The sequence below is a fragment of the Phycodurus eques genome, chromosome 19 (assembly GCF_024500275.1).
Source record: "Phycodurus eques isolate BA_2022a chromosome 19, UOR_Pequ_1.1, whole genome shotgun sequence".
Lineage (NCBI taxonomy): Eukaryota > Metazoa > Chordata > Actinopteri > Syngnathiformes > Syngnathidae > Phycodurus > Phycodurus eques.
In genome coordinates, this window is record NC_084543.1 from 11,762,786 (window position 1) to 11,789,275 (window position 26,490).

A 26,490-nucleotide genomic window follows, 5' to 3' on the forward strand; every position below is an offset into this window, starting at 1 on the left:
AACTTCCGAAAACCAATGTCAGTAAATACAGTTCTGTGCTACATCCGTAAGTGCAACTTGAAACTCTACTATGCAAAGCAAAAGCCGGCTTCTGTCTAAGATGGACTGATGCAAAGTGGAAAAGTGTTCCGTGGTCTGACGAGTCCGCATTTCAAATTGTGGACGTCCTGTCCTCCGGCCCAAAGAGGAAAAGAACCATCCGGACTGTTATGGACGCAAAGTTCAAAAGCCAGCATCTGTGATGGTATGGAGCTGTGTTAGTGCCAATGGCAATGGTAACTTACACATCTGTGAAGGCACCATTAATGCTGAAAGGTACATACAGGTTTTGGAGAAACATATGCTGCCATCCAAGACTTTCCCCCACAGTTAAATTGCGTTAAAAAATGTACAAAACAGTTACATGACTCTTTCCTGTCCAGGAGCTCAGCACTCCTAAACCTCTGATCCTAGAATCACCCCTGAGTGCGGCCAAGAGAAATGCTATGAAATGAAACAAATAGTCACAGTAGACTTGAAATAACGATACATAAATACAATTGCATGGACCAAATATTTGGATTGAGGTTGTAAACGTTGGTCAGTGCTTCTAATGTTTTGGCCATCCACCACTGCAGCACACGCACTTACCCAATACTTATTATTATTGTTATTTTTACCACAACAACAATATAGTAGGAGAAATGCACATCAGGACAAATTGCTTGGCTCTCGGGACCCACACAATAAATCAATTACTTGACTCTCAGCAACCAATGTTTTGACCACACAGCGCCAGTCACGTGACTCCGAAAGTGTCTCAGCTTTCACAAAATTCGCAGATGCTTGACTCTCAGAAATGACTTTTATATCTGTGGGCTACTTCTGTTTTTGTTTCTGTTTTGTTTTTCTCAGGAATGTTTAGTTAATAGTTTTCGGTGCACAATGAACACACAAAATAGTTTGTAGATAATCAGACGGTTTGCCGCACAACATTGAAACAATGAGGTGGAAAGGTGTGGTTTGGCCGCTCGCTGCCTTTCTTTCCTCCCTCGGCCGAGTGACGCACGCGGCCACGGCAACATGGAGCCACAGCCAGGCCAGTGCGCATGCGCGGCCGCAGACGCAGCCAGCCACCGCAAGAGGAGCCACTTGCCCAAAAGTCACTCGAGACAAAGGAGCCAAAAAGGACACAGCCGTCAAAGCTGTGTGCGGCGGGGCGGGCGGGTGGGACGCAGAAGTGCTCCGGTAAGTTGTCGCCGTCCCCCCCCCCTCAAAAAAAAAAACAAGTTATTAAACATATTTGAAAAAGAAAGAGAGGAGGCACTGGGGCTTGTTTGCCCAAGACAACATTGTCGCGTCGCGCAGGCACAAGACGAGCCAATCTGTCACTGCTGCGGGGTCGCTCCAATCTGGACGCTTTTGTTTCTATGTGAGTATATTTGCGGCTTTTAGCGGCAGAGAAGGCCAGTGTGTGTGTGTGTGTCTCTCTCTCTCTCTCTGTGTGTCTCTCTCTCTCTCTCTCTCTCTGTGTGTGCGTGTGTTCTTTGCGAGACTGTTGTGTTGCTGCTAGCTAACTGAGCTGCCAGCTTCCTCCAAAGCTGCTGAGGATGTTTATGTTCTCATGCTGGGGTCTGCTGACCGAAATGTGATTTTTAGCTCTTCATAATGGACTGTCCTGTAATCCTTGTTTGTGATTTGTTTAGTTTCTGACATCAACAGTGGAAGTTTGGCAAGCCTGGCGATGGAACAAAAAGCAAAACAACTCTAAGATGGAAGACAGTCAACGCAAAATCACATAGAGGATGGAGACAGTTGTCACTCTGGCGGACGTGTAATCTTCAGTTTTCAGTTCCACTATTTCCCATGCGGCCACTTCTGTTTTTCCCAAATTAAGGCGTGAACCCTCAGCCCCCCTTTCAATCGACCAGAAACACAAAAGCTCCTCTTGTACAAGCAGCTGCGTGGTCACCATGACGATGGTTGTCATGATGCAGATGTAGCTACCTGAAGGTGCGCGGCGAACGACGCGGGATGGGCAGCACTCCGTATCCAGGTGGCGAGTGGAAGGGGAAGAGCAAGGGGGGTCTTCAGGAGCTGGGTTGCATGCCCTGGAAGGTCAGCAAGCAGAAATGCGCGGGCGGGGTCGCGAGAGCAGAGGAGCGCAAGTGCGGGGATCCGCCGCAGGATATTCCCACCTTCTCTTGCACGCTCACCACGCCGCAGCTTCCCCGAGCCTCGGCCACGCGCGCGACGATTTACCACGAGAAGCAGTGGCGGGAGCTGTGCGCCCTGCACGCGCTCAATAACGTCTTTCAGGACGGGTCAGCCTTCAGCAGGGACACCTTGCAGGAGATCTACCAGAGGTGTGCGGACATCTGTCAAGTAAAATGTACCTCCGTACGCACGAATGCGCCTAACGCGTTCCTCTCTCTCTCTCTCTCTCTCTCTCTCTCTCTCTCTCTCTCTCTCTCTCTCAGGCTTTCCCCCAGCACTCTGGTGACGCCTCACAAGAAGGGAATGCTGGGAAACGGGAACTACGACGTGAACGTCATCATGGCCGCCCTGCAGACACGAGGCTTTGAGGCCGTTTGGTGGGATAAAAGGAGGTGTGTAACGCGGGACTCGAAGGAAACCTTTGCACAAGATCAACATGGCGTTTCCCTTCCACAGACTTAATACAAAGTACATCACCGTCCCTTTTTGCCAGTGTTTCCCAACCTTTATTCAGCCGAGGCGCGTAGTTTACATTGGGGAAAAAAATCTCACAGCAGAGCGCCGCACAAACATTTTGAACCTTGACACTTTTCCGACTTGCATGTACCTTTTTTGTTTTGCCCTTGGAAAGGTACTCGGCATTGCTTTGGAGTTCAATTCTGACCGCTTTTAGTGACGATTATAGCTTGAAGTACGGAAAGCGACTCCTACTGTGTGAGAGCGTGCACAAGGGACACGTTTGATTTTTAAAAGGGACGGAGGGCACAGGTCATTCATACATGAGGTAAAATGTTCAAATGTATCAATGATATGTTAAATAGTTGCCAGTGAATTTCCCTTGTGAATGAGTAAAGTATATATTCATTTTGATTTTGAAATAATGATCCTTTCGAATGTTAGAATGAATAAATGTAATACTACTAATCTAGTTTCTGTACCGCTTACACGCTTTAACCAATTATTTAATAAAATAAATATTACAATGTGTGAAATTGTTTTTACTTATACTTTTTAATTATTTACAATACAGGCGCATCGATTAGTCGTTTAAAAACATTGTCTAACCTAAAATTGTCCAAATCCTTGGAATTTCAGCCCCTCGACAGTAAATATTAGGTTTCTGTGACCTTCCTGCAAGGTGACTGATTATATTTGGGTTTAATCAAAATAAGACATTTGCGAACGTCTGCTTTGACTTTGGAAAAAAAATGATCACCATTTTCAGACCAAACTAGTAACTCAATCATAGTCAATTTATTTGTTGTGCATTTTCTGCACTGTCAATTTGAAATAATGTCCTGTTTTTGAATAAAAGGATGGAAATTTAAAAATGTTGATTTCATCGATCAATCTAATATAGAAGAAGTGTTCTTTAAAACATGAAAAAAAAAAACCTCAAATTATTCCTCTTAAATGTAAATGGAATGCAGATGCAATTAATCACTGCTTGCGGTTTTACCAGGAACAAAACTGCACAGTTAGCAGTGGCCTAAAATACAACACAGTATGTCTTTTCCATCTGTTGTGTTCGCTTTACAGGAATTTAAAAGGCAAAATTGAGGTGATCCCGTTTGGCCTCAATTTCCCTAATTTGGAGGGTCTCAAATATATTCAGTGCTCACCGTTTTTTTTTTTTTTTTTTATCAGTTCCATTTTTATCAGGATTTTAACCACAGACGTGCTTCCCTCAGCAAAAGGTTATCAGAAAAGAAGGATTGTTGTTTGTTTGCCCGAGTCAAAACAGGCTGATGTGACATTAATTAACATTGTTTCGACACGGTCCCGTCAACAAATCAATCAACTGGCCAAAACATTCGGTACATCTGCGGGAGCAAGTCCAAAGGTTATACCAAGAGCGATATTTTCTTGCGCTTGTGTGTTTTACTACATTAAATCACGTTGATAGGATAAAACCAATACGCCATACTGTAGACTATAACTACAATAATACAAATACTGTTAAATATACACGATATCTCTCTGACAGTGTCAGTCAAAACTGAGTATTTTAATCGCTATAAAGGCAAACATTTTGGTACAAGTGTTTGTATTGGATCTTATTAGATTGTTGCAGGCATACCTAATGTTTGGGCCCAATGAGTCTGCTGTATGTCTTAATATGTGTGAAATAGGCCACTTCTTTTTAAATATAAATTTTGCTGCATAGGTGCGAAGGGCCAGTTAGGTTGCTGCTGTTAACGGCATGTTTGTCACAAAACTGCAACTCAAAAGGTGACATGAGGACAAAAACATACAAACGTCGCCTTTGTTCCGTGCAGGGACGTCGGCAGCATCGCGCTGTCCAACGTGACCGGCTTCATTCTCAACGTTCCGTCCAATTTGCGCTGGGGGCCTCTGCAGCTGCCGCTCAAACGCCAGCACTGGATCGGGGTCCGAGAGGTGGCGGGGGTCTACTACAACCTGGACTCCAAGCTGCGTGGTCCTCAACCCATCGGCAGTCCAGATGAGCTCAGGTGAGATTCTCGGGTTCTTAACTATGTTGCGTTTTCTCAACTCCGGGGAGTAGCAGGTGTGGATCGAGAGGAGGATTTTATTTAGCTTATTTGTTTGTTTGTTTGTTTGTTTGAAATAATAATAATACTTAAGCATATTCTGAATGCTTAATTTTTTTCATAACTGTATAATTTTGATAGCAACGTGACAAGATTTGCCCAAAATGACAATCTGTCAAAATGGTGAGTCTGGTCGGAACGGCCGCTTCAACCTGAGCGCAAAACCCCCAGCAAGAATTTTAGAAAATCGGATCATTGTTTCCGGTGAAACTTTGTTTTTTGTGTTTGGGGAACAAAAAAAGTGCCTTTTTGGTGAACCATTTTTGTATGATATCGCCTATCGGAAATCTGGTCCAAATGCGCCTTCAAATTAGGGTTAAAGAGTAAAACGTAATTCTTTCTCAACATGTCACCCGTTCTCTGATTGGCTGACGACTCGGGCGCACTGTTAATTGCGTCAATGCCGTCGTACATTTACAGTGTACGAGAGCAACGGCAGCTGGTCAAATTTGTGTATACAATGTTGAACAAATACGTGTATTTTAGAGAATGAATACAAACAAAGCAATTTATAGCCATCCTTGTTGAGGTGTGTTGCTCTACTTACATGAACAATATTTTCACGCCACAACTCGTGAGTTTCTCTTGTGCCACAAAAAATAAAAGGTCAAACAAAACCTCGTAAACGGAAAATATGTTTTTCTCTTTCTGCGCAATGCATCATGGGAGATATTGTTTTTTCACGTCACCGTATTGGTTCCTACTTTTCAGGGCGCATTTTGGTTAATTTTGAGATTGAGGGCACTGTATATAACTTGGCATGCAAAAGAATTACTGAATTAAATAGAAATAAAGTTTACATTTAAAGCATGAAATGCAATCAAACATGAAGCTTGTAGATGTGCGTACCACCTGTTTAAACTTTGTTGTAATGCAGTACAGTAGTACATTTTTTTTGCTTTTCAAATATAATTTTTTTTAAGGACAGTTCAGATGTATTTTAGTATTAAGTACAGTGCAATACATTTGCATTTACTCTTTAAGAAATGTTTTGTTTTTTAAACATTTAAGTACCGTAATAATTTTAACATTTATGTGCAGTACATATTAATTGACCCGTTAGTTTTCTTTTCCTACATTTAAGTGCAGTGACAATGTTCAAACTTTGCATAACGTTACAGTGGCTTAAAAGGAAGAATTTGATGAGTAAAACCTCATATTTTGATGAACACTTAGGTCTACTATGTTACTGCATCATAATGTTGGTCAATCTGTGGTAGTTGGAGAGCCGAGTAAAAAAAGTTTGAGAACCACTCATGTTGTGGATTGGGATTGAAGACAGCAACATTTCCCTCTCATTTTGAAATATGAAATCTACAAATGGGACACTCGTTGTGATGATTTGACAGTCATGCACTTTGAACTCTGCAGTTTCCAACTGGATACAAAAAGCTTTTTGTGCTGCTGTCAAAGGCTTTCCCAAAAGAAATTGGTCTTTGTGTCGTTGGTTTGTAGTTTTTCCTCAGGTGGACCGAGAGTTTTTTTTTCTGGACTGAGGCTGTTCTGTTTTCTTGTAAATCCTGCCCACAAACCAGGAAGTTCCTCCGCCAGCAGCTGCGAGGGAAGAACTGTGAACTTCTGTTGGTGGTGTCGGAGGAAGTGGAGGCGCGACAAACGTGGCGGTCAGACAGCTGAGGACTCGAGCAGCCAATCACAGCCACGCTTGGCCCTGCGATTGAGATTTATTCACTGGTGGATGTTTTTTTTTTTTTTTTTTTTTTTTTTTTCTTTTTCTCCCCTCTCTCTTCCTTCCCCTTTGGGGGCGAGGGGGTGTTTACACGATCAATTGCTGGACTCTACAGAACGGATTGCAAAGCAAATGAAGAAAGCAAACAGTTTCCAGGGAGGATCAGTGAATGACAGCTCTTTACTTCAAAGAAGATATTATTCAATTTCTGCTCTTTTTGCTTTTTTTGTACAACATAACTTGACTATTTTTCAGTCGGTTGTGATCTGCTGGTTTCTATTTTATTTTATTTTTTATTTTTTTTTTTTTTTTTACGGTTCACGTCCTCAAAGTCCCGGAGTACTCTTGAAATGTTGTCTTGTCGTCTCGCCCTTCGCGGAGGGAACATTTCTTCGCCGTTCCTTCACTTTCACCAAAGCGTGCCCTTCTTCACTACTTCTGCGTCTCACTCTTTGTTTGTGATTGCTTCGTCTTGTCACTTTTTTGTATCGCGTACGTGCCGCAGGCAAGACGAGAGTGCGTCTCGCAGACCGTACAGTCTGTGCGGACGCAACACTTTAACAAGACGGCAACAAAACAATGCAACACCCACCAAATACTCACTAGCGATTATTTTGGGTAGTGCATCCTTTCAATCTGTAGTCAACAAATAATGCTAAAGCAGTAATTACTGCCCTTAAACTACAGTATAATATGAGAACATCACTACGGAAAGCTGTTTGAGCAAATATTCAATATTCTTGATATCCAGCTTAAGGTCCATGTACTAGTATGCGCTGTGTCCTCAAGCGTGTACCAGTGCACCGACCTTATGCTAGTTATCAAGGACAACGAATAAATGCTCAAACGGTTTTCTGGAAAGCCGTTTGGATCTATTTGATACCCTTGATAAGAAGGTTGCTAGTGAATGATACGTGCCTACTCGTGTTTTAAAGTAGTTTACTAGTAAGGTTTAATTGCATACTAGTAGGCCAAAAGTGGCACTAGCGGTTGGGGGGGAATTTTTTTTACTTGTTAGACATACATTCTACTCGTGTGCAGAATTGTTTTACTAGAGAAGACAAAGAGTACTAGTGCGTGTACCTTCAGCTAGATATCAAGGATATCGAATAAATGCTCAACCACCTTCCCGTATGTCACAGCATTTCACAAATTATAAAATGGCAGAACCATGTTTGCACACTTCCATTTAATGCAAAAAACAATCCAGTGTAGAGTGTGTATCAGCTTCTTTTGTTTGTTTTTGTAATAGCGGCGTCTGCAGTGACAAAGTGGAACGCCACAGTTGGCGCTCGTAGCTTTAGTTCACCGTTCAAAGTGGCAGTGGGGTAAATTCAGGAACCCAGTCTCTGAGCAGCTGGCGAGGCAGTCGGCGCATTGATAAAAGCCAATTCCTAATCATCAGGTGGCCCCGTGTTACACTTTTGGTCGGTTTAGCTGCTGAGTTTGTATGTCTACTTGCATGTCTTGTTCTGGAGGTTTTGTTTTCCCACAAATCCACGATTGTAATCTGAATGTCAGGTGTGACATTCCTTTCAAATAGTTTCCTGGTTTTACAGCGGCACAGATAAACCTACAGTATAATGACTACAATTTGCACCGAAATGTGAAAAACTTCTGTTTTACTTTATGAATGTACTGTCTCATAATTAAATGAAGCATTGTTTTCATTTAATTGTCGTACAGTAACTGCATGCTCAAGTACAATGTGCCTTTACAAATATAATGATTCTCATTTTGCCCGCGACACTAGTGAGGATAAGCGGTAAAGAAAATGGATGGATGGATGATTCACATTTTACACTGAGAGGTGTTTCTAATATTTCGGGTACCTCATTTAGCTACATGAGAGAACCAAAGTAATGCAGTGCCGTTCTTCACCGCTGCAGGACTACAGCCACGTTAGTGTTCAGTGGATGAATAAAGACTGAACCCTGCCGTGAGTCCAAAATAAAAAAAAAAAAAAGGTTTACATTGTACTGTAATTGCTTATGGATACCACAAGATGTAGCAAATGACTAGTTTAAATGAAGCTCCTCAACTCACCTCAACATTTCCATGGCCCCAAGAGGCCACCCGATGTGCCAAAGCATTACTTTTATTCCTTGGACCTAAGCATGTAAATAGTGAATAATGGAGGATAGCTTAAAAATAATAATAATAATTGATCAAATGCGGGGGCTTACTATATTAAATGTGAAATTAATCAAAACTTGAGGATGATTATATTTTGTGAAGGCAGAATTGTTTTGCACACAGTCTATCATTGCTGTCGGGCAGAATCATCACATCTCTAAAATCACTACTTGTCAGGAAATTATTTAAAACAAAAAAAGGCGTCATCTTTCTTGAGTTACCAAACCTCGCATTTTTTCAGTTGGTATTATACCTTTTACTGCTATCGTGCTTCTCAGACAGTTAGGCATTGAAGAGCGTTAATAGATTTTTTTCTCAAGCTGTTTTCAACACATTTAATGGGGGCAGACCAATAGTATCAATTTGTAAAAAAAAAAAAAAAAATTATATATATGAAATCGACCATATTTGGACATGTTTCCGCCTGTCAGCGATGACATGCTCTTAGAGCAATATTATTATTTTTTTTATTTTTGTATTCCCACTTCAATTCCTCCATTGATTTTGTCACACAGTCAAAAGCGTCAGGACAAGCAAATAAAGATTAGTATCTATTAGTAACTGTTGATGTTGGAAGTCATCTGATGACTTTACTATACATAATTGGAGCCCAAATGATGATGCGTCGCCACACAGGTAGACAATTCACTAACGTGACACTTGCCAATTTGTAGCTCCTCTCGAAGCTCCTCGGAGGATGTTTGTCTTAATTTGGTCTAACAATGCGGAGGGGATGATTGTTAAAAAAAAAAAGAAAGCAAGGAAAAAAGTACTATGTGGTTGTCTTGTGAAATGAGCCTTATGAGAGATTTGTTGTTGTAGCTCTGAGATCATTCAGCTCAATGTATTGTCTTTGGGACGATATTGGCCTTAACTTGTTTACATGGAAGGTGGGTGAGCAGTTTCACGCGTGTATTCCAAAGCACTAATTTTGAGAAGCAGTCCATCAAAGATGTCTTCGCTGTTGTTGCCAAGGATTTTTGTGATTTACAATGCTTTCATTTTTATACAATGATCGTTTTCCTGTCCTAATCCAATGCCATATCATATGATGTCTGACAAAACATTTTTTCTTTCTTTGCCATTGCAATCCATAGCATTGCGTCCAGTTTAAAAAAACAAAAACTATAAATATCACTATGTTATTTGTTTAGGGTTTTTTTCTGTATAAATGTCAAATGCTTATAATTGCACTTTATGTCAAAGCTGCAGTGCGAGTGTATTAAATGGGCCATTGCTCCGAAAGACTTATTTGTCTTAGCGTATACTTGCTCCTTCGGCCCAGTTGGGAGGTCGGAGGCGAAAGGGAACATTTGCAAATTAGCAAGTTATTTCCATCCCTGTAAATTGTTCACAGGGGGAAATGGGATTGTGAACGTTGTTTGTCAATATGTGCCCTGCGATTGGCTGGCGACCAGTGCGGGGTGTGCGTGTGCCCCACCTCGCGCTCAACGTCAGTTGGGATAAGCTCCAGCTCACCCGTGAGCCTAATGAGATTTATATAACCATCTTAAAAGATGGAAGAGGTGGCAAAAGTACATACACTCTGTACTTAAGTAAAAGGACAGACAGTTGTGTTTAAAAAAAAAAAAAAAAAAAAAAAAGTATGGATTCTGAAAGGGTCAAATGAAAGCACAATGAAAACTAATTATTGGAGGAGAACGATAACGATAACACATTATCAAAACGTGTTCTCATAGTTTTGTCAACTATGTGAACCAACTAACAAACAAACAAAAAAGCTAAATTAGCTAGCGATAACTGAAAAGTTAGACCTCACCTGTATGGTTATGATTAAACAGATTGGGTTTTTTTTTTGGTTTTTTTTTTGGTTTGTTTTTTTAAGACAGAGGCTGGTAGTTGCAGGTTGAGGAATAGAAAGTACAGATGTTTGTTTTCAAATGTAGGGAGTAAAAGTTGTCAGACGAATACTCAAAGTACAGCTACTGTACCGGAAACATCTGCTTCACTACGGTAACAAAGTATTTGTACTTCATTGCGTCCTATCACTGACTGAAGTGCTGCGGTTAAAAACTGAAGCTGAAGAAAAACCGCACCAAAGCGTGATGCTGACGCCGCCGCGCTTCACTGTAAGTCTGGTGTTTTTCTGGTGAGGAGCGGTATTGTTTTAACGCCAAACAAAACTTTTTGCCGTTATGGCCAAAAAGTTCAACCTTGGTTTTATTAAACGTGAACAAAATCGCCCAAGCACGTGTGAAAATAGCGGATCGCCAACATTCAGGTATACAGCGGATCCTCGGTTTAAGTATCGATTACTGGTATCGGCAACCTTCACGAGTAGCCGATCCATTGAAATAAGGCCAGTATGGGCCCGATACGATACCTGCTATCGGTACCCGCCCATCCCTAATGTGTGACCTAACCGTGTAGTTTATTGATAGAATTCGTTCCACGATCGGTGACTATATACAGTCCATATAGTCATTTACATATTTACAGTCCAATTTTCTATTTCATAGCAATAATTGAAGACATTATTGTTGTTGGTAATTGACCGGTTGTTTGCGTGCCTTTGGGCTGATGGGCGTGTCACGTGCCGTCGTTTGATGTCAGTTGTTGATGGGACCTTTTGTTCGGTTGCTTCTTTGAAGTCGCCGGCGCAAGACAGAAGCGCGGCAGTCCTGAACGTGACAAGATGACAGACGGCTGTCTCTTTTATGTTGCCCGCGAAAGCAATCAGGTGTATCAACGTCCACGATTCTTGCTCAAATCTGTACCAAGTTTTTCAAATTGTCTTCTGTAATAAATAATGTTAAAATGCTGCAAGCATTTAAAAAAACATTTTTTTTGTTACCCAACCCCTTTTTACAGAGACTGAACGAACCATTATCCTTGAATTCTGACTTGAAAAGTACTTATCCAGCAGTGCGTTGTGTATATGTAATAATATCATGAGGCAATTCCACATTTGTACAGTCATTACGGCCCTCTGAGGGAAACTGTAACTTCAATCGGGCCCGCAACAAACATGACGGTGTGACGGAGTGCTTATTGTTTTTCATTTGAACGTTTTATATCTATGGCCTACACAATGTTATTTCTTTTTTTCAAAATATGTACTGTAATGAAACAACAGGCTCCAGGTCAAACCTGTGACCGTGACCCCAATAAGGAAACATGCTGGAGAAAATGGATGGATGATCGCTTCGAAGTGAGGAGAAGTGCTGCGGAGACAACGTCTGCTGTAATTTGGCGCTATGTAATTCCAATTGAATTGAACTGAAATTGAATTGGCACGGGCACGGTGGACGACTGGTTAGAGCGTCAGCCTCACAGTTCTGAGGACCCGAGTTCGATCCCCGGCCCCGCCTGTGTGGAGTTTGTATGTTCTCCCCGTGCCTGCGTGGGTTTTCTCCGGGCACTCCGGTTTCCTCCCACATCCCAAAAACATGCAGTAATTGGAGACTCTAAATTGCCCGTAGGTGTGAATGTGAGTGCGAATGGTTGTTTGTTTGTATGTGGCCTGCGATTGGCTGGCAACCAGTTGAGGGTGTACCCCGCCTCCTGCCCGATGACAGCTGGGATGGGCTCCAGCACGCCCGCGACCCTAGTGAGGAGAAGCGGCTCAGAAAATGGATGGATGGATGGATGAATTGGCACGTGCAGGTGTACCTAATGAAGTGTCTCGAAGTCCACGTTCATATTGTGACCACACGGGGGCGCGCGTGCAAGTGGCAGTGCGCGCTCCCGCGCCGAACGTGGTCGCGCCGCTGCGCCGTGCTGCGTGCAGATGTGTCGCAGATTCTTTTCCAACGGAAAACGTCCAGCGTGGGTAAGTTGGTGGCAGTCAAATGGGCCTCAAAGTGTCGCCACCATAACGTTGCGGCCGCGGGTCATGCTGCTTAAGCGGCTCTCGTTAGCTCAGTTGGAGGCGGAAAAAAACGCCACTTTTTTTTTTTCTCTCTTTTTTTTTTTTTTTTTTTTTTTTTTTTTTTTTTTTTTTTTGTCTTCGCCGGCAGGTCCGAGGCGCTCGCGCTCTTGATGGAGCTGTCAGCGATTGGCGAGCAAGTGTTCGCCGTGGAGTCCATCCTGAAGAAAAGAGTTCGGAAGGTAAACGCAGCTCTTCCCCTTGCACCTTGTTGCCATTACGCCGTCATGTTATAAAAGCATGCTAATGAGAGCTGCTGGTCTAATTGACTTGAAAGAGGACGGCGGCGGTGGTGTTGTTGTTTTGTTGTTTTTGTTGTTGTCCACTTTCTCGAGGAACACTGTCCACTGGCCAAGCTTTTTGATGAGGGCCTGCATGTTGTTTTCTTGCCAATTGTGTTTGGATCCCAATGAGCATGTCGCCACGTACAGTACGTGGCGTCAAGATTGAAAACAACCCCCCTCTTCGATTTATTTGACTGCCTATATCCCGTTACTCCTGGCCCGATAACCTTCTAAACTTTGCACAAACAGATAAACCACAAACGATCCAATGCGTTCTGAAATTTATATTACCACGAGTCCTGTAATATTTGTTGCATTTACTTGGCCAGTTTTTCCTAAAATTGATTCGCTACAAACTATGACTTCAAATGTTTTTGTTCGTTTAGCTAATTAGATAATTGGTTAATTGATTTATTGTAAATAATAATAAAAACATATATGGTAGTATATATATTTGTAATTTACAATAAAAATAAATATCTCTGTAATAAACCATTTTACAAACACATTTGACGTGCTTGTTCGTTTGATTACATAATCAAATGGAAGAAGTAAAATGAAAAAAACCTAATTGCATCAACATTTCAACATTTTTATTCATGAAATGATTGGTTAATTTATTTATTGTAAATAATAAAGTACAAGTAGTAAAATAGACATTTTTACAAACACATTAAACATTCTTTTCAGTCTATTAAATAATGAGTTAATTTATTTATAGCAAATAATAAATAAGTAAAATAAACAAGTTTACATATTCATTTCACAAATTTTATTAAAAATAAAAAATAGTAAACAATTCAACATATTCATTAAACATGTTTTATTTATTTGATTAAATGATTAGTTAATGTATCGTTTGCAAATAATAGTACAAATAAAGTATTTTTAAAATGTTTGTTGTTTCAATTCAATCTTTGGCTAATGTATTTATTTTTTTAATAATAAATCAACAATTAAAATAAATAGTTTCACATAGAAATTCAAAATTTTACTCTCATTTTATTAAACAATTGGTTATTTTATTCTTGTGAATAGTACAAGTAGGATTTGTAAAAGTAACTATTTTAAAAATAGATTAAATGAATACCTGATTTATTCATTTATGGTGAATTCTAAAATTGAAATTGTAAAATAAACACATATATACTCATATACATTGAAATCTTTCATTAGTTACATTAAATAATTGCTTCATTTAATGTAAATAATAAAATATGGATAATTAAGTAAAACTATTTTACATATATTTAGCAGTTTTAATTTAATGTATTCAATAATTTGTTAATTTATTCATTGTAAATAATAAAACAAAGAAATAGTAAAATGTTAAATATATATGTACTTTTTAATATATATTTAAATATTTTAAATGATGTAACATAAATCTTAAACTTGTATTTAAAACTGTCCACACATACGTATTTTTTTCTTAATTCATTAATTGAATTTAATTAAAGCATGAGAATATATTATAGTTTTGTTAAAATAAACTGTGTTACATAAACACTTTAACTTTTTTATTTATTTATTTATTTAATTTTTAAAAATTATTATTTATTTATTAGCTCAAATGTGGCCCCTGAGCACAGATGTTTGCTCATCCCTGAGATAAACCCATTCCAACTCTCTAATGGTGTCTGTAATACTCTTAATTGTTGACTTAGAGATAAAGTAATGCTAGTTTATGTTGTCCATAGGCTCTGTACCTTGTGGTTACATTTTCAAAGTATATGTTGTGTTGTTTCACTTTTATTCAGTTTTACTAATAAAGGCAAATGATTAAATGCTCATAATAGTACATCTTTAGTGACTATATACAACGTGTATGACAGCAGCTTCATGCTGACCTTCAATTAACATTTTAGTCACAATGAATTTCACTGCAAAAGTAACACTGCTTATCATTCAACTGGTGTACAGGGTGGCTCATTTACATGCTTAAAGGCTAAATCTCCGTTTGATTCAGTAGTTAAAAAGAGCCATCAGAGAAGAAAGAGACATATGAGTTTATTATGTATGTCATGACCAGCATGGAGTCCTGGATGTTTCACCGACTTAATATTGTTTTGCCTTCATAACTTGTTTCTGCTACCCCCAAGTGCCCAGCAAGAGAATTAAGTAAACATACTTGGCACACATGTGTCCCAAGTCATTAAGAATCATATTTTCTACATACAACTTTTGGAGCACATATCAGCATGTAAGTAGGTTATCACGTTCTTATTTTCATCACATAGCCCAGCAGTGTAAAACTCAAGGCCCGAGGGCCAGATGCGGCCCGCCACATCATTTTATGTGGCCCACGAAAACGAATCATGCTCGTCAACTTCTGTGATTTTTGCTCAAATCTGTACCCAAATTCCAAATTGTCATAATAATGAACAATAATGTTGAGATATTGCATTTTTCTGTGACCAAACCCTTCTTCTAGAGTAAAGTAAACAATACTTGAACAATCTATTATCCTTGTCTTCTGATTTCAAAACTAGTTATCCCTCAATTTGTCGTGTAATGGTAATCATATGATTTGGAGATTAAACATTTATATGCTTTCACTGGTCTAATGGCCCTCTAGGGGGAAATCATAACTACAATGCGGCCCGAGACAAAAATGAGTTTGACACCCCCCCGACATAACCCAAACCGCGTGTCCTCTTTACAGCATGTGAAGCTGGAAGAAGCCATGATGTCACCATAAAAGGAAGCTTGATGACTAACGTTAAATGTCTACGGCTGTCGGAGAAGTAACATAAGTCTTGCCTATGGATGCTTTAAAAATCTCATATCTCCACAGGGGAACGTGGAGTACCTGTTGAAATGGAAAGGATGGCCTCCGAAGTGAGTGGGAACCTTTGGATAATGTTCAGTGAATACACATGCAAAGAAACGGATGTTAATACGGCATATGGAAATAAGATGGCGCTTTGGCAGTGAGCCACCGGAGTCTGTAAAAGACAAAGAATAACCAAAGTTTTGGGATCATTTCACACTTAACGAGTAGGATGAAGCGCAATGTGTAACAACACAACAGCACGTGTCGACTACAAGCACCGACACAATGTAACGTATCGATGTTAGCTAATTGAATATAGCCACCAGCGCACTGTCAACTGTTTTAGTTGAACAAACGGTTAAAAAAAATAAAAATACGTGTAATAAGCACATTCATACATGAGCTGCCGATGGCCACGACTCACGCCGAGAGAGTCAACGACCAGTTACCGACCAGCCAACTCTACACGCTCATTCGCCAACACCCACGTGACTCAGCAGTTAAGGCCCCGCCTTTTAAAACCATAAACGCGCAACGTCACAACTACTGCAGCATAGAATCTAACAGTGGCGATCCTCAGTGGACAAAAATAATACACGTGCACATTTAAAGTTTAGTAATGCAAAATTAATCCTTATCCGATTACTCGATTAAAATGATGGAATAGTTGGTAGAAAAGTGATACTATAATACTAAAAATATTTGATAGATATAGATAGAAATAGTTGATGCATTTCTTGTACAGGGAACCCCGGCATTTGTGAATTCACCGATTCAGTTTTTTTCTTAGTGCCAAGGAACTATGTTGAAGTGAGTTGAGGAGCTTCATTTAAACAAAAGTAGTGCTTTGACGCCATCGTGTGGTATCTACAGGAAATTACAACCCTTTTTGGGATGGTGTCATTTATCGCTTTTGCGACTCAGGGAAAGGCCACAAATAGCGGGCAACCACTGCATGCGATGAGATTGTGCCGGTGTTCCTCATAAAGTATCGAATGAGTGTATTGATATATGAATGAATGATTTAATAGAAATAAAAAACATTACACTTTTTTTTTTTTTTTTTTTAATAGGTACAGCACATGGGAACCTGAGGAACACATCCTGGACCAGCGTTTAGTCCAAGCCTATGAAGAGAAGTATGACTTATGGAAACTATTTGTCACTAATGAGGGAGATATTGATAAATCACTCCGTGAATTAGGTGTGTGAACGTGAGTGTAAATGTGTTTACATTTGCCCTGCGATCGGCCGGCATCCAGTCCAGGGTGTACCCTCGCATCTCGCCCACAGCCGGCTGGGATTGGCTCCAGCTCACCCTGAAACCTGAATTAGGACAAGTGCGTTCGAAAATGCATGGCTGGATGGTTTCACTGTAGCCACCCGTTAATAGTCTGCTTGTCTTTCCTTAGAGAGCAGAGAGACAGAAGTCTTGGTCACAGGAGGAAACGATCAAAAGCCAAAAGACTCCTGTTACAGGTGAAATTTAGAGTGTAACTTGTCTTGGTTTTTTTTAAGATGGGATGGGATCTTTTCTCGTGTTAAGAGCGATCTATAGTAAGCTGACAATGTGTAAAGCAGTTTTTGCCCGAGGATCATCAATGTGGGATACTCACAAATCCTACCTTGAAGCAGGAAGTGAGGCAAACCTTTTTTTTTTTTTTTTTCTGAAACCGAGTACTCACCAGGGCTGTATGGAGAGAAACTGTGTCACCATTTTACTTGTAAATAAAAAAACATTTTTGTCTCTGCATATTTACAATGGCTCTATAGAAAACCAAATTATTAATATTAGTTGTAGTAGTTGTCAACCCCCCTCACACGTTTCACACTGACCGTTGTGGGCCATGTCAAACGATATACTGAACGTATTGGTGTGCTAATGTTTGTCTTCTTGGTCTGGATGCAGAACACGGTGTATACCATGGACCTCCGTAGCGCTCACAAGACCACGGACACACCCCCGCGCCGTCTACGTTTCTCCCTGAGCCGTTCACTACTCCCGGAGGAAGAAGAGGAAGAGGACGAGGAAGATGAGGAGGAAGACGAGGAGGAAGATGAGGAGGACGAGCAAGAGGAGGACCGGCTCGTACGTTGCCTGGAGGAGAGCGTCCCGTTACAACAAGAGGAGGCCAAAGAGGAGATGCCCTAACTTGAGGATGGCGAGTCCCGCACAAGACGATTGGAAAAGCCTGGGAGAGGAAGAGGAGGAGGAAGAGGACATTGTAGAAGAGGAGGTGGAGGAGGAGACTGAGGATAGGACAGATAAGAGTGCAGGTGCTAATATTTTCTTTTTCTTTTTTCTTTTGAATAAAACTTAGATTTGTTTCCAAATTAATTACTTAAAGGGGAACTAAATCCCTTTTTTTCCCCAAGTATATATTTTATGTGCCAAACATGGTATTCTGATTGATATTGCGTGAATGGAAACGGAATTAAACAGATTAATTCATCAATTTTCATCCAGCTCAGGGGGCCGCCATGTTTGACAATGTCGCCCTCTGCCTGTCGACTGAAATTAACATCACAACGTTTCTGGTGTTTGTGTTGCGAACGTCACGTGACCAAACCTGGAAAACAGGTAGCGGACTCGCCGTGTATACTGCGATAACTTGCAGAACTACAAGTTGATGACATGTTGGTTTGAACCCAAACTTGCTAGTTTGGCTTCAAACTCCTTGGGTTCCCTTTTAAATAATTATGGATACTCCCAGGTTAATTGTATCTTCTGCCATCTAGTGGAAGAGTATTGAAGTGTTCTGCCTGTCCACTATACGTCGCTGGCATAGATGGGATGTATGTTACGAGGGATGAATGAAAGTTACTCCTTTTTCTTTTCTGGTACAGGTCAGAAGAGGGCCGCCAAGTGGAGCCCCGCTATCGGCCGAGACGAGCTCACGGGGGCGGAGATGACCGACACCGCGTGGAGGCCCGTCGTCGGTCCGGCAGAGGTGACGGTCACCGACGTCACCATCAACGCTCTCACCGTGACGTTCCGAGAGGCGCGCGTGGCGCAAGGCTTCTTTCGAGTGTGGGGGCTGGAGGTATGAGTGGTTGAGGCGAGACTTGGGAATTAATCCTCAACTCTTCCTCCCTGCTTGGACAAGAGCTGAAATGTGGATTGGCTCAGAATGACCTTGCCCTCAATGGAAAGGAGAATAAACGCACGTAGGCGACGGGAGAAAGAAAATGAGCCATTAACGAGCTGTCATATGTAAACTGTCACATGTTTGCACTTTTTAATGATCCTACCTGTCATTGATTCCCTGCAAAACCTTTGTCAGCATCATTGCATGCAAAGCCTATTTTATTTATATATTGAAACAAAGTTGTCGTAATGGCGCCCTTAGTGGTCAAAAACGTAACTGTAAAGTTCTCAGACCATTTGAAGAGGTTAAGTTAGCGAAGGAGACATTCTTTTGTAGTACATTTTATATTAAACACTCATCCCAAAAATCTGCAAATATTGGTTAAAATTTCAAGATGAACCTAAAATGCACGACTTGCAACTTCGCAGATGTAACAGCCAATTGAAAATGCCATGTCATATCACATGAGCTTTCACAACAAAAATCAAATTTCCCGGTACGACGCGAGATCCAGCCGGCTGCCGCCAAGCCGTACCGGTACATTATTACATTATACAAAGTATATAAACTGTATATATATTTTTTCAATTATACTTGCCTCTAGTTATAATTTGATCTGTGCCGTTGTTATTGTGGTTCAATAAAAAAATAATAAAAGTGAAATATATGCAGAGCCTCAAAATGTTGTTTCCAAAATGGAACACCAGGACTCGCAGTTTTTCTGTTGCAGCGAGTTGGTATGTGTGCGAGGCATAACCCGCCAGGTGTGCAGATGGAAGTCACCGACTGTAATTTGTTCGCAGTTGAACGTTGCTCGGTCGGCCGTCTCGCTTGGTATGCAGCAGGCCTTAGGTTCGTCCTGAAATTCTACCCGAAAGCCCACTAACCCAAACCTTTTGAGTGGTGTATTATGTGTCTAGACGTGCAAGTAGAAGAACCAAATGTCAGAAATGTTGCACTAAAATTTGACAAAAGATCAAATGTATAACCATCAAGGATTATGTTAACGTTCCCTTTCAGGTTGTTGCAGTAATGGACTTATTGATGTATTTAAATATGAGAAACTTTAACATAACTGCTTAAAGTTAATGCTAAAATAGGACATTTTAGCACATGATAGTATATTTTTTGATCCATATTTTAAGTGTTAAACTTTTAACAATCACTGTACATGTTCTAAAGTGTGTGAGTTGTTGCTGTTGGAAATGGTACGATTTGCACTAAAAATGAAAACAATTTAATAAAAAAAAAGCTTCTTTAGAAAGTCTTGTGTGCTTCTATACATAAATCTGCAGTTTTTTTTACATACAGTACATCCAACTGCTGTAAAGTGGCTGTCTTGTACTGTATCTTTGTAAACACATAGACTCATCCCTGCTCAAATTGTAGCTTTTGTCTTGTCCGCCAAGAAAATATGTAATACCACACGTGTATACAGTATTCAGAAGACAAACATCTACTCTGCTGTGTAGACGACACACATTAATCATCTCTCTGTGTGCAGTGCGGGTACAAGCAGGCCTTGTGCTGGAAACAAGCATGAATTGAGATTTGAAAACACTGCAATTGTGATACATCAAAGAGGAAAAAAGTTGCGAAATACTGTAATGAATACGCCGTGTTGTTTATCTACTGGACTTTGAAAGTCATTTGTGTGCATAATCAAGTGAGGATGATTGACAGGTAGGAATGGAAGTGCCTCATGCGTCGTTCTTTTTTGAATGATTGCAACTATGTATAACTCAATCTATGAGAAATGTTAATGAAGGTGAAGTATGTGTTCGTCTTTTTTTTTCCACATTGAACTGAATGTATATTTATGCTTATGAGGCGATATCTGGGCATTGCCAGAACACGAGTTTCCTATAATTTGTGATAACTTGACACCATAGCTACCCTTGACTCATGTCCAGCCCCTTTGCACTTGGTGACGTTAACCTGCAAGACCTACTGAATTATAAACTGAGGGTGTCTAACATTTGAAATGATAATGAAATAAATGTGGCTCATGGTTGTTTTCATGTGATTCATTCCACACAACTACAGTGGTGCCTTGAGTTAAGTGTTTTCAAAGATTTGAGCCATCGATTCAAGCGCTGGATGGTGGCTGTGAACCCAAACTCACTTCACAAGCTGCAGGTTGGCAGAGAAAAACACATTTCCAAATTTTTTGTTGGGCTTTTTGGCGAAGCTGGAACAGATTAATGGCGTTTCCATTTATTTCAATGGGGAAAGATGATTTGAGTGTTGTTACGAGCATGGTCACAGAAATTCAACTCGTATCTCAAGGCACTACTGTAATAGTTGATTACATCAAGAAAATCTCTGAAATCATGCAGAGGTTTGACAAAAGAATACCAAACAGTACAAACATACTTTATTGTACAATTAATTTATTGGCAAAAAAACAGTCAGACCACCAAAATAACTTAACAAAACAAAAAAAAATAATGAAAATGGAGCAACAGTTATTTTTGCTTTCTCTCAGCAAGCACCAAACGTTTTTAACAAGAACAAAAAAGTGGTCAAAGATTTCATTTCAATACTTAACAAATATTTAAATAGTCTTTAAGTCCAGTCTCTTCTTTTTTTGGGAGCAGAAATGATATAAACAAAACATTTTTGATCGGTTGCTATGTGTTTGTACAGTGACTATGTTTACATCAATATTCATGTACATGAGACATTTCTTCAAAGAGGATGGTATAATATACTCCCAGGGCAAAATGAATGACTGTCTGCAGTGTCGTTTTGCATCACCATATATTTAATACAAAACAAAACAATTGTATCTAATAATTCTTGTAGCTTCAAGTTTTATTTCCCAAAAATAAAATTAAATAATATATCTATATATAAAAGACAGTTTTTCCTTTGTCCCCCCCCCCCCCCCCCATCTTTTTCTTATAAAATAAGTCTCGATATATTGCCACCTGGTTCCCTCCCCATACCCAGCAACCTTTGAATGAAAAATAGTGATCATGTGACTGTTGTGTCTTCGTAAAAAGCTAAATAACCAGTTTTGAAATCCTTTAGGTCACACAACTAGAAATCACCCCCCCCCACAGCGTGCTTTTCACATCCAACTCATGGGATTGTTCATGTGTGTGACTGTCTGCTTCACTCCAAACAATACACAGAAAAAAGGCGCATCGGTGCGTGTGGCCTCCAAACACCTTATACGGAACCTTGAAGGAAAGACAAATCTCAATGCTGTACAGCGGCTCGGGAGTGCTTGTGTGTTCATTTTACACACACAACAAATATCCAATCTAAAGAGGGGAAGGTTTGAATGTTTTAAGCTATATACACAAATTGGGGTTGTTTCCCCCCCTCCCCCCACAGCTTTCATATTCATTACAAAATACAGTATCTAAATCCACAATTTCTTTATTTTGTACAGCACTAACAATGAATTAAACTTTGTGGCTGAGCGCAAGTTGTCAGGATGAGGGAGATGGAGCCCGAGTTTCACAAACCTCCGCAGCATCCAAATAAAAATGAAGAAAAAAATAATTCTCTTCCCACAGCTCAGAAGAGAGGATGGAAAATATATGTACAGAAATTTAAATTAATCACAACCAAAACGCAAACCCTACATTGGCTTCACCAGGTCTTTGGAGGATGTGGAAGGGCTTAAGATTTATTATAGCACAACTGTTAAAACCACCCCCCAGTGTCCTTTTATGTGAGTAATGGGATAATGTAAAAACCGGAGAAAAGCAAAATGTGTTGAGGCTTGTTTCACAATCTGCTGACAGAAAAACAAAGTAGAAATTCAGAAACAAAATATATTTCTCATCCCTCTGCAAAATAGATACAATCATGACCGGATACTTGGAGGAAAACAAACCATTTTTAGAAAAAGGGGGGAAAAATAAAAAAAACAGGGTGGTGGTGGGGAATCAGCTTGTCAATTCTTTCACAACATTTAAAATCTTACAAATATTCATAAAAAGGCAAAAAATACTCAGTCCCCAAAAATATTGTGTCATAGACTTCAGAAGAAATATCTTCAACCTGAAACGTTGCCCTTCCACCATTTTGTACACAGTTGGCAAAAATAGATATATATTAACAGCAATAACTTACCATTGTTTTTAATTTATTCATTTATCAACTTCTAGGACTTTCTGCTGCCTATCTCCCATAGGAAGTTTCAGTTCATTTTTATACACAAAAATATTTAAATCAAAATATTAAAACTTGTAAAATCCTTAGGTTAGAGACTCCCCTCGTCTCTGATGGCGGTTTGCCATGAAGACACACACGTGCTACATGAGGTCCAAACTATTGTGGTTAATGTTCGCTGCCAGGTCCTGATTGTTGTTATTATTGTTATTATTTGGGGCTAACATGTCCGACTGTCCCCCTTGGCCCGCGTGCATGGCTGCCATGCCACTCAGCTGTGAAATGATGGAGTTCTGGTCTGAGCTGAACTGTCCAGGATCTACAGGACCACCTGGCTGCTGCTGCTGCTGTTGTGGTGGTGGTTGGGGTGGCGCCATATTGGGGTGATGTTGGCCTATGTGGGCCGGGTGAGGCGAGCCAGTTTGGGTCTGGGGGGAAATGCGGTGGGGCGACGGCTGCGGCTGGGACGCCGCCGACGAGGGCTGCATGCGCGGGGACGGGCTCGAGTGAGGGGGCTGCGACTGCGGCCGCGGCGACGGCTGTGGTGACCTTACCTGATTGCTGAGGGGACCCGCTGGGCCCAGGCCGGCTTGGCCTTGGAGGTGGGGGTGCGGGGACTGGGCCATCTGCTGCTGGGGACTCATGGGACTGCTGTGCTGGGCCGGTGAGCCCCCGCTCAGGTGCTGCTGCTGAAGGAGCCTCTGGTGGATGTTCTGGTGAATAATTGCTTGGGAGGTTTGGGGCAGCGGGGGTCCGCCTTGCTGTTGGTGCCCCGGTAGGGTTTGTCCCGGTTGGAGCGGGGCGCCCACCGGTGCGCCGCCGCCCGGCCCGCCGTCTTGCCCTTGAGGCCCCCCCATGGAATTCTGTTGCTGCTGTTGGTGCATTTGCATCTGATGCAGCCTTTGTTGGAGAGCGGCGGCCACTTGAGAAGCGTTGCCTGGGTAGCCTTGCTGCCCCGGACCACCCTGTGGCCCACCTTGCTGCTGCTGCTGCCCCGGTCCCCTCATGCCTCCCCCGGGCTGGGGTTGCGAAGGGGGCATTCCTGGCTGTCCTTGGCCAGGCTGCATGAAGCTCTGCTGTCCTTGTTGGAACTGGCCGTGGTTTGCCATCTGCTGCTGCTGTTGTTGTTGTTGCTGCTGTTGCTGCTGCTGTTGTTGTCTTCGCAACAACAGTTCTCTGAAATGAGGAGTCATGTTGGACATACTGTTTTGTTGGCCTGTTTGCATTCCTGCCTGCTGTTGCTGCAGGACTGCCATTTGCTGTTGCTGTAGGTTGCTGGGCAACATTGGACGCTGCTGCTGTTGGAGTTGCTGAAGCTGAGCCATGGTGGGCACGTTCCCACCTGTGCCACCCCCCTGAGCCATGTTCATTCCCGGTTGGCCCGCTTGGTTCACATTCATTTGCTGCCCGTCCATGCCGGCCAACTGATTGGGTCCGGGCCCTCCGACTCCTACGCCAGGTAGCCCAGCAGCAGCCCCTTGGAACCTCACGCCTCCGGGTCCTTGCGGAGGTCCCCCTTGTACTCCAGGACTACCTTGCCCCCCTTGATACCTGGCTGCTCTTTGCCTGATGAAGGCCGCCATGAGCGTGGGGTTGGAACGAAGGATGTTGAGGACTTGCTGCTGTTGGAGGGGCGAACTCGGGGAGCGCAGCGTTCTCAGGAGATCCTGTAGCGCCCCTTGCGGGAGGTTTCCCGGCCCTGCAGCGCCGGCTATTTGGGGAGCCCCTGCTGCCCCTCCCGACATCACCTGCATTAGACCGCGGTTTCCGGGCTGAGCTTGTTGCTGGTTGAGTTGCTGCTGGGCGACCGCTGACTGCTGCTGTGCCGTCATGTGACCCATCATGGCGGACCTTTGTTGAGGGTTCATCCCCGGTCCCCCGGGCCCCCACTGCTGGTTGGCCTGTTGAAGTTGCCCACCGCCTCCCACCTGGAGGTGCTGCTGGACTTGAGGGGGCAACTGAGACTGGGAGGCGCCTTGCTGCATCCCAGCAAGTATCCCCTGCTGCTGAGGGTCTAACATAGTCCTGCCAACGATTCCTTGAGCCTGGGGGGGAATCCCCTGAGCTCCCATGTGAGGCATGCCCATCTGGGCCGGGTTGTTCTGGTGGTGAGGATGTTGGGGCATCATACTCCCCTGTCCTAAACCTCGGATCTGAGCCTGGGCCTGAGCCATCTGCCTCTGGGTCTCTGCAAGCCGTTGGATTTTTAGGGCAGTCTCTACAGCTGCCAAAGGGGGTCCTTGCTGTTGGCCTTGTACGGGGATGGACCCTTGAACCTGGTTGGGCGGTTGTTGCTGCTGAGGTGGGGTGGTCGGGCCGAGTCCAGGTTTGCCCAGCGACTGGTGGAGAGGAGAGGCTCCCGGCGGTCTGGGATTGTATGGCGGCAAAGCGCCAGCGTGCTGCTGCTGCAGTTGCTGTACATTGGGGGGCTGCTGTTGCTGGAGCTGAGGCACCATCTGCTGCTGGGGTGAGTTCATCACCCCCCCTCCGCCCATTGACTGAAACGGATGGTGTAGATGGTGTTGTGGTGGTATGGCGCCACTTTGCTGCTGAACCTGCTGTTGCTGTGCAGTAGTATTGCCCATAGCGCCCACGCCGACTCCCTGCTGCTGAGGAAGTGCAAGCATATTTCCCTGGGTGGGTGTCTGCGGCGTGGAGGGCTGCGTGCCCACAGACGTGGGCGTACCGGGACCAGTCGCTCCGTTGTTGGTTCCTGGAGAGGGCAGGCCGTTGCCCCCCGGAGCGCCTCCTGGAGCCGGTTTCCCGACTCTCTGCATGCTGGCCATCCTCCTCCTCAGCATCTGGGCCTGCTGAAGCCTGTGCTGCAGTTGCTGCTGACAGAGCTTGTGCTTGATGTTCAGGCAGAACGGCACCGGGCACTTGTTCTCCTGACAGTGCTTGGCGTGGTAGCAACACAGCGCAATAAGCTGCTTGCAGATGGGGCAGCCGCCGTTGGTTTTTCTCTTGCAGCCTTTAGTGTGTTGGACGACACGTTTCATCTTCTGGCAGGACGGCAGAGAGCAGTTGGCATTTCTACACTGGCAGGCGTGGACCAGCGACTGGATGCAGCGCTGGATGCTGAGGCGACGCGAGTCACCCGGGCTCTGAGTGGTGGCGCCGGTCTGGTTGCTGCTCTCGTCGTCCAAACCGAGGCCTAACTTCTCCATCTTGTGCTCGTGGCCCTTAGTGTTGTAGCAGGTGATGCAAAGGTCGTAGTCCTGCAAGATCGACAAGCAATATTTTCATCATTGTAATAAAAACAATTCCACCAGGTTATTAGACTCTAATGGACACAGAGCTATACACATACACTACTCACAAAAAGTGAAAAGATATCGGGCTTTCATGAGAAATTTCAGAGTGAATCTAAAACCTATAATCTATAACCTTTACAGGTAAATTTTTATTTTAACCTTCTCTATATTTTGAACACACATGTTCAAGTGTTCAATATTTCATCACTTTTTGCACAACTTGCTGTACTCTAACAAGGAGCTGAATGGAAAAATTCACAACAGGTGTTCAACCATGACAATATCGAAGAATGTCCACTTTGTAACTCTTCCAGTCTTGCTGTATTTCTGGTGCAACCTGCTGATGACACTCTAAGCTTAGTGACCCGTTCCTTCTGAGAACATTCTATTTGAAGCCTCGCAATGGCCAGGTACTGTTGATCAATTGTTTGGTGTCGTTTTGGTCACGTGACGTCAAAATATGAACAGCATGATT

General features: G+C 42.5%; 3 protein-coding genes across 4 annotated transcripts in view; 2 read left to right on the top strand and 1 right to left on the bottom strand.

The window, feature by feature from the left end:
* Window positions 1-1,757: 1,757 nt before the first annotated feature.
* On the top strand, window positions 1,758-6,772 carry josd1 (Josephin domain containing 1). Its single transcript, XM_061706042.1, has 4 exons — window positions 1,758-2,345; window positions 2,460-2,588; window positions 4,476-4,670; window positions 6,305-6,772. The coding sequence occupies exons 1-4, from the start codon at window positions 2,014-2,016 to the stop codon at window positions 6,402-6,404; spliced, it is 756 nt and encodes a 251-aa protein (XP_061562026.1). The 5' UTR covers window positions 1,758-2,013; the 3' UTR covers window positions 6,405-6,772.
* A 5,537-nt stretch (window positions 6,773-12,309) lies between these two features.
* cbx7b (chromobox homolog 7b) lies at window positions 12,310-20,644 on the top strand. Its single transcript, XM_061663940.1, is given in 9 exon segments — window positions 12,310-12,385; window positions 12,573-12,663; window positions 15,563-15,606; window positions 16,615-16,680; window positions 16,954-17,020; window positions 17,451-17,624; window positions 17,626-17,818; window positions 18,389-18,577; window positions 18,580-20,644. Coding segments are annotated over 8 exon segments (936 nt in total). The 5' UTR covers window positions 12,310-12,385; window positions 12,573-12,594; the 3' UTR covers window positions 18,714-20,644.
* Window positions 20,645-21,034: 390 nt separating this feature from the next.
* ep300a (E1A binding protein p300 a) overlaps window positions 21,035-26,490 on the bottom strand; it is a 37,936-nt gene continuing 32,480 nt past the window's right edge. For both annotated transcript variants that reach the window (XM_061705651.1, XM_061705650.1), the window contains exon 31: window positions 21,035-25,979. In XM_061705651.1, coding sequence (XP_061561635.1) covers window positions 22,905-25,979 — 3,075 coding nt within the window. In that variant the 3' untranslated portion in view covers window positions 21,035-22,904. The remainder of the gene's footprint in view (window positions 25,980-26,490) is intronic.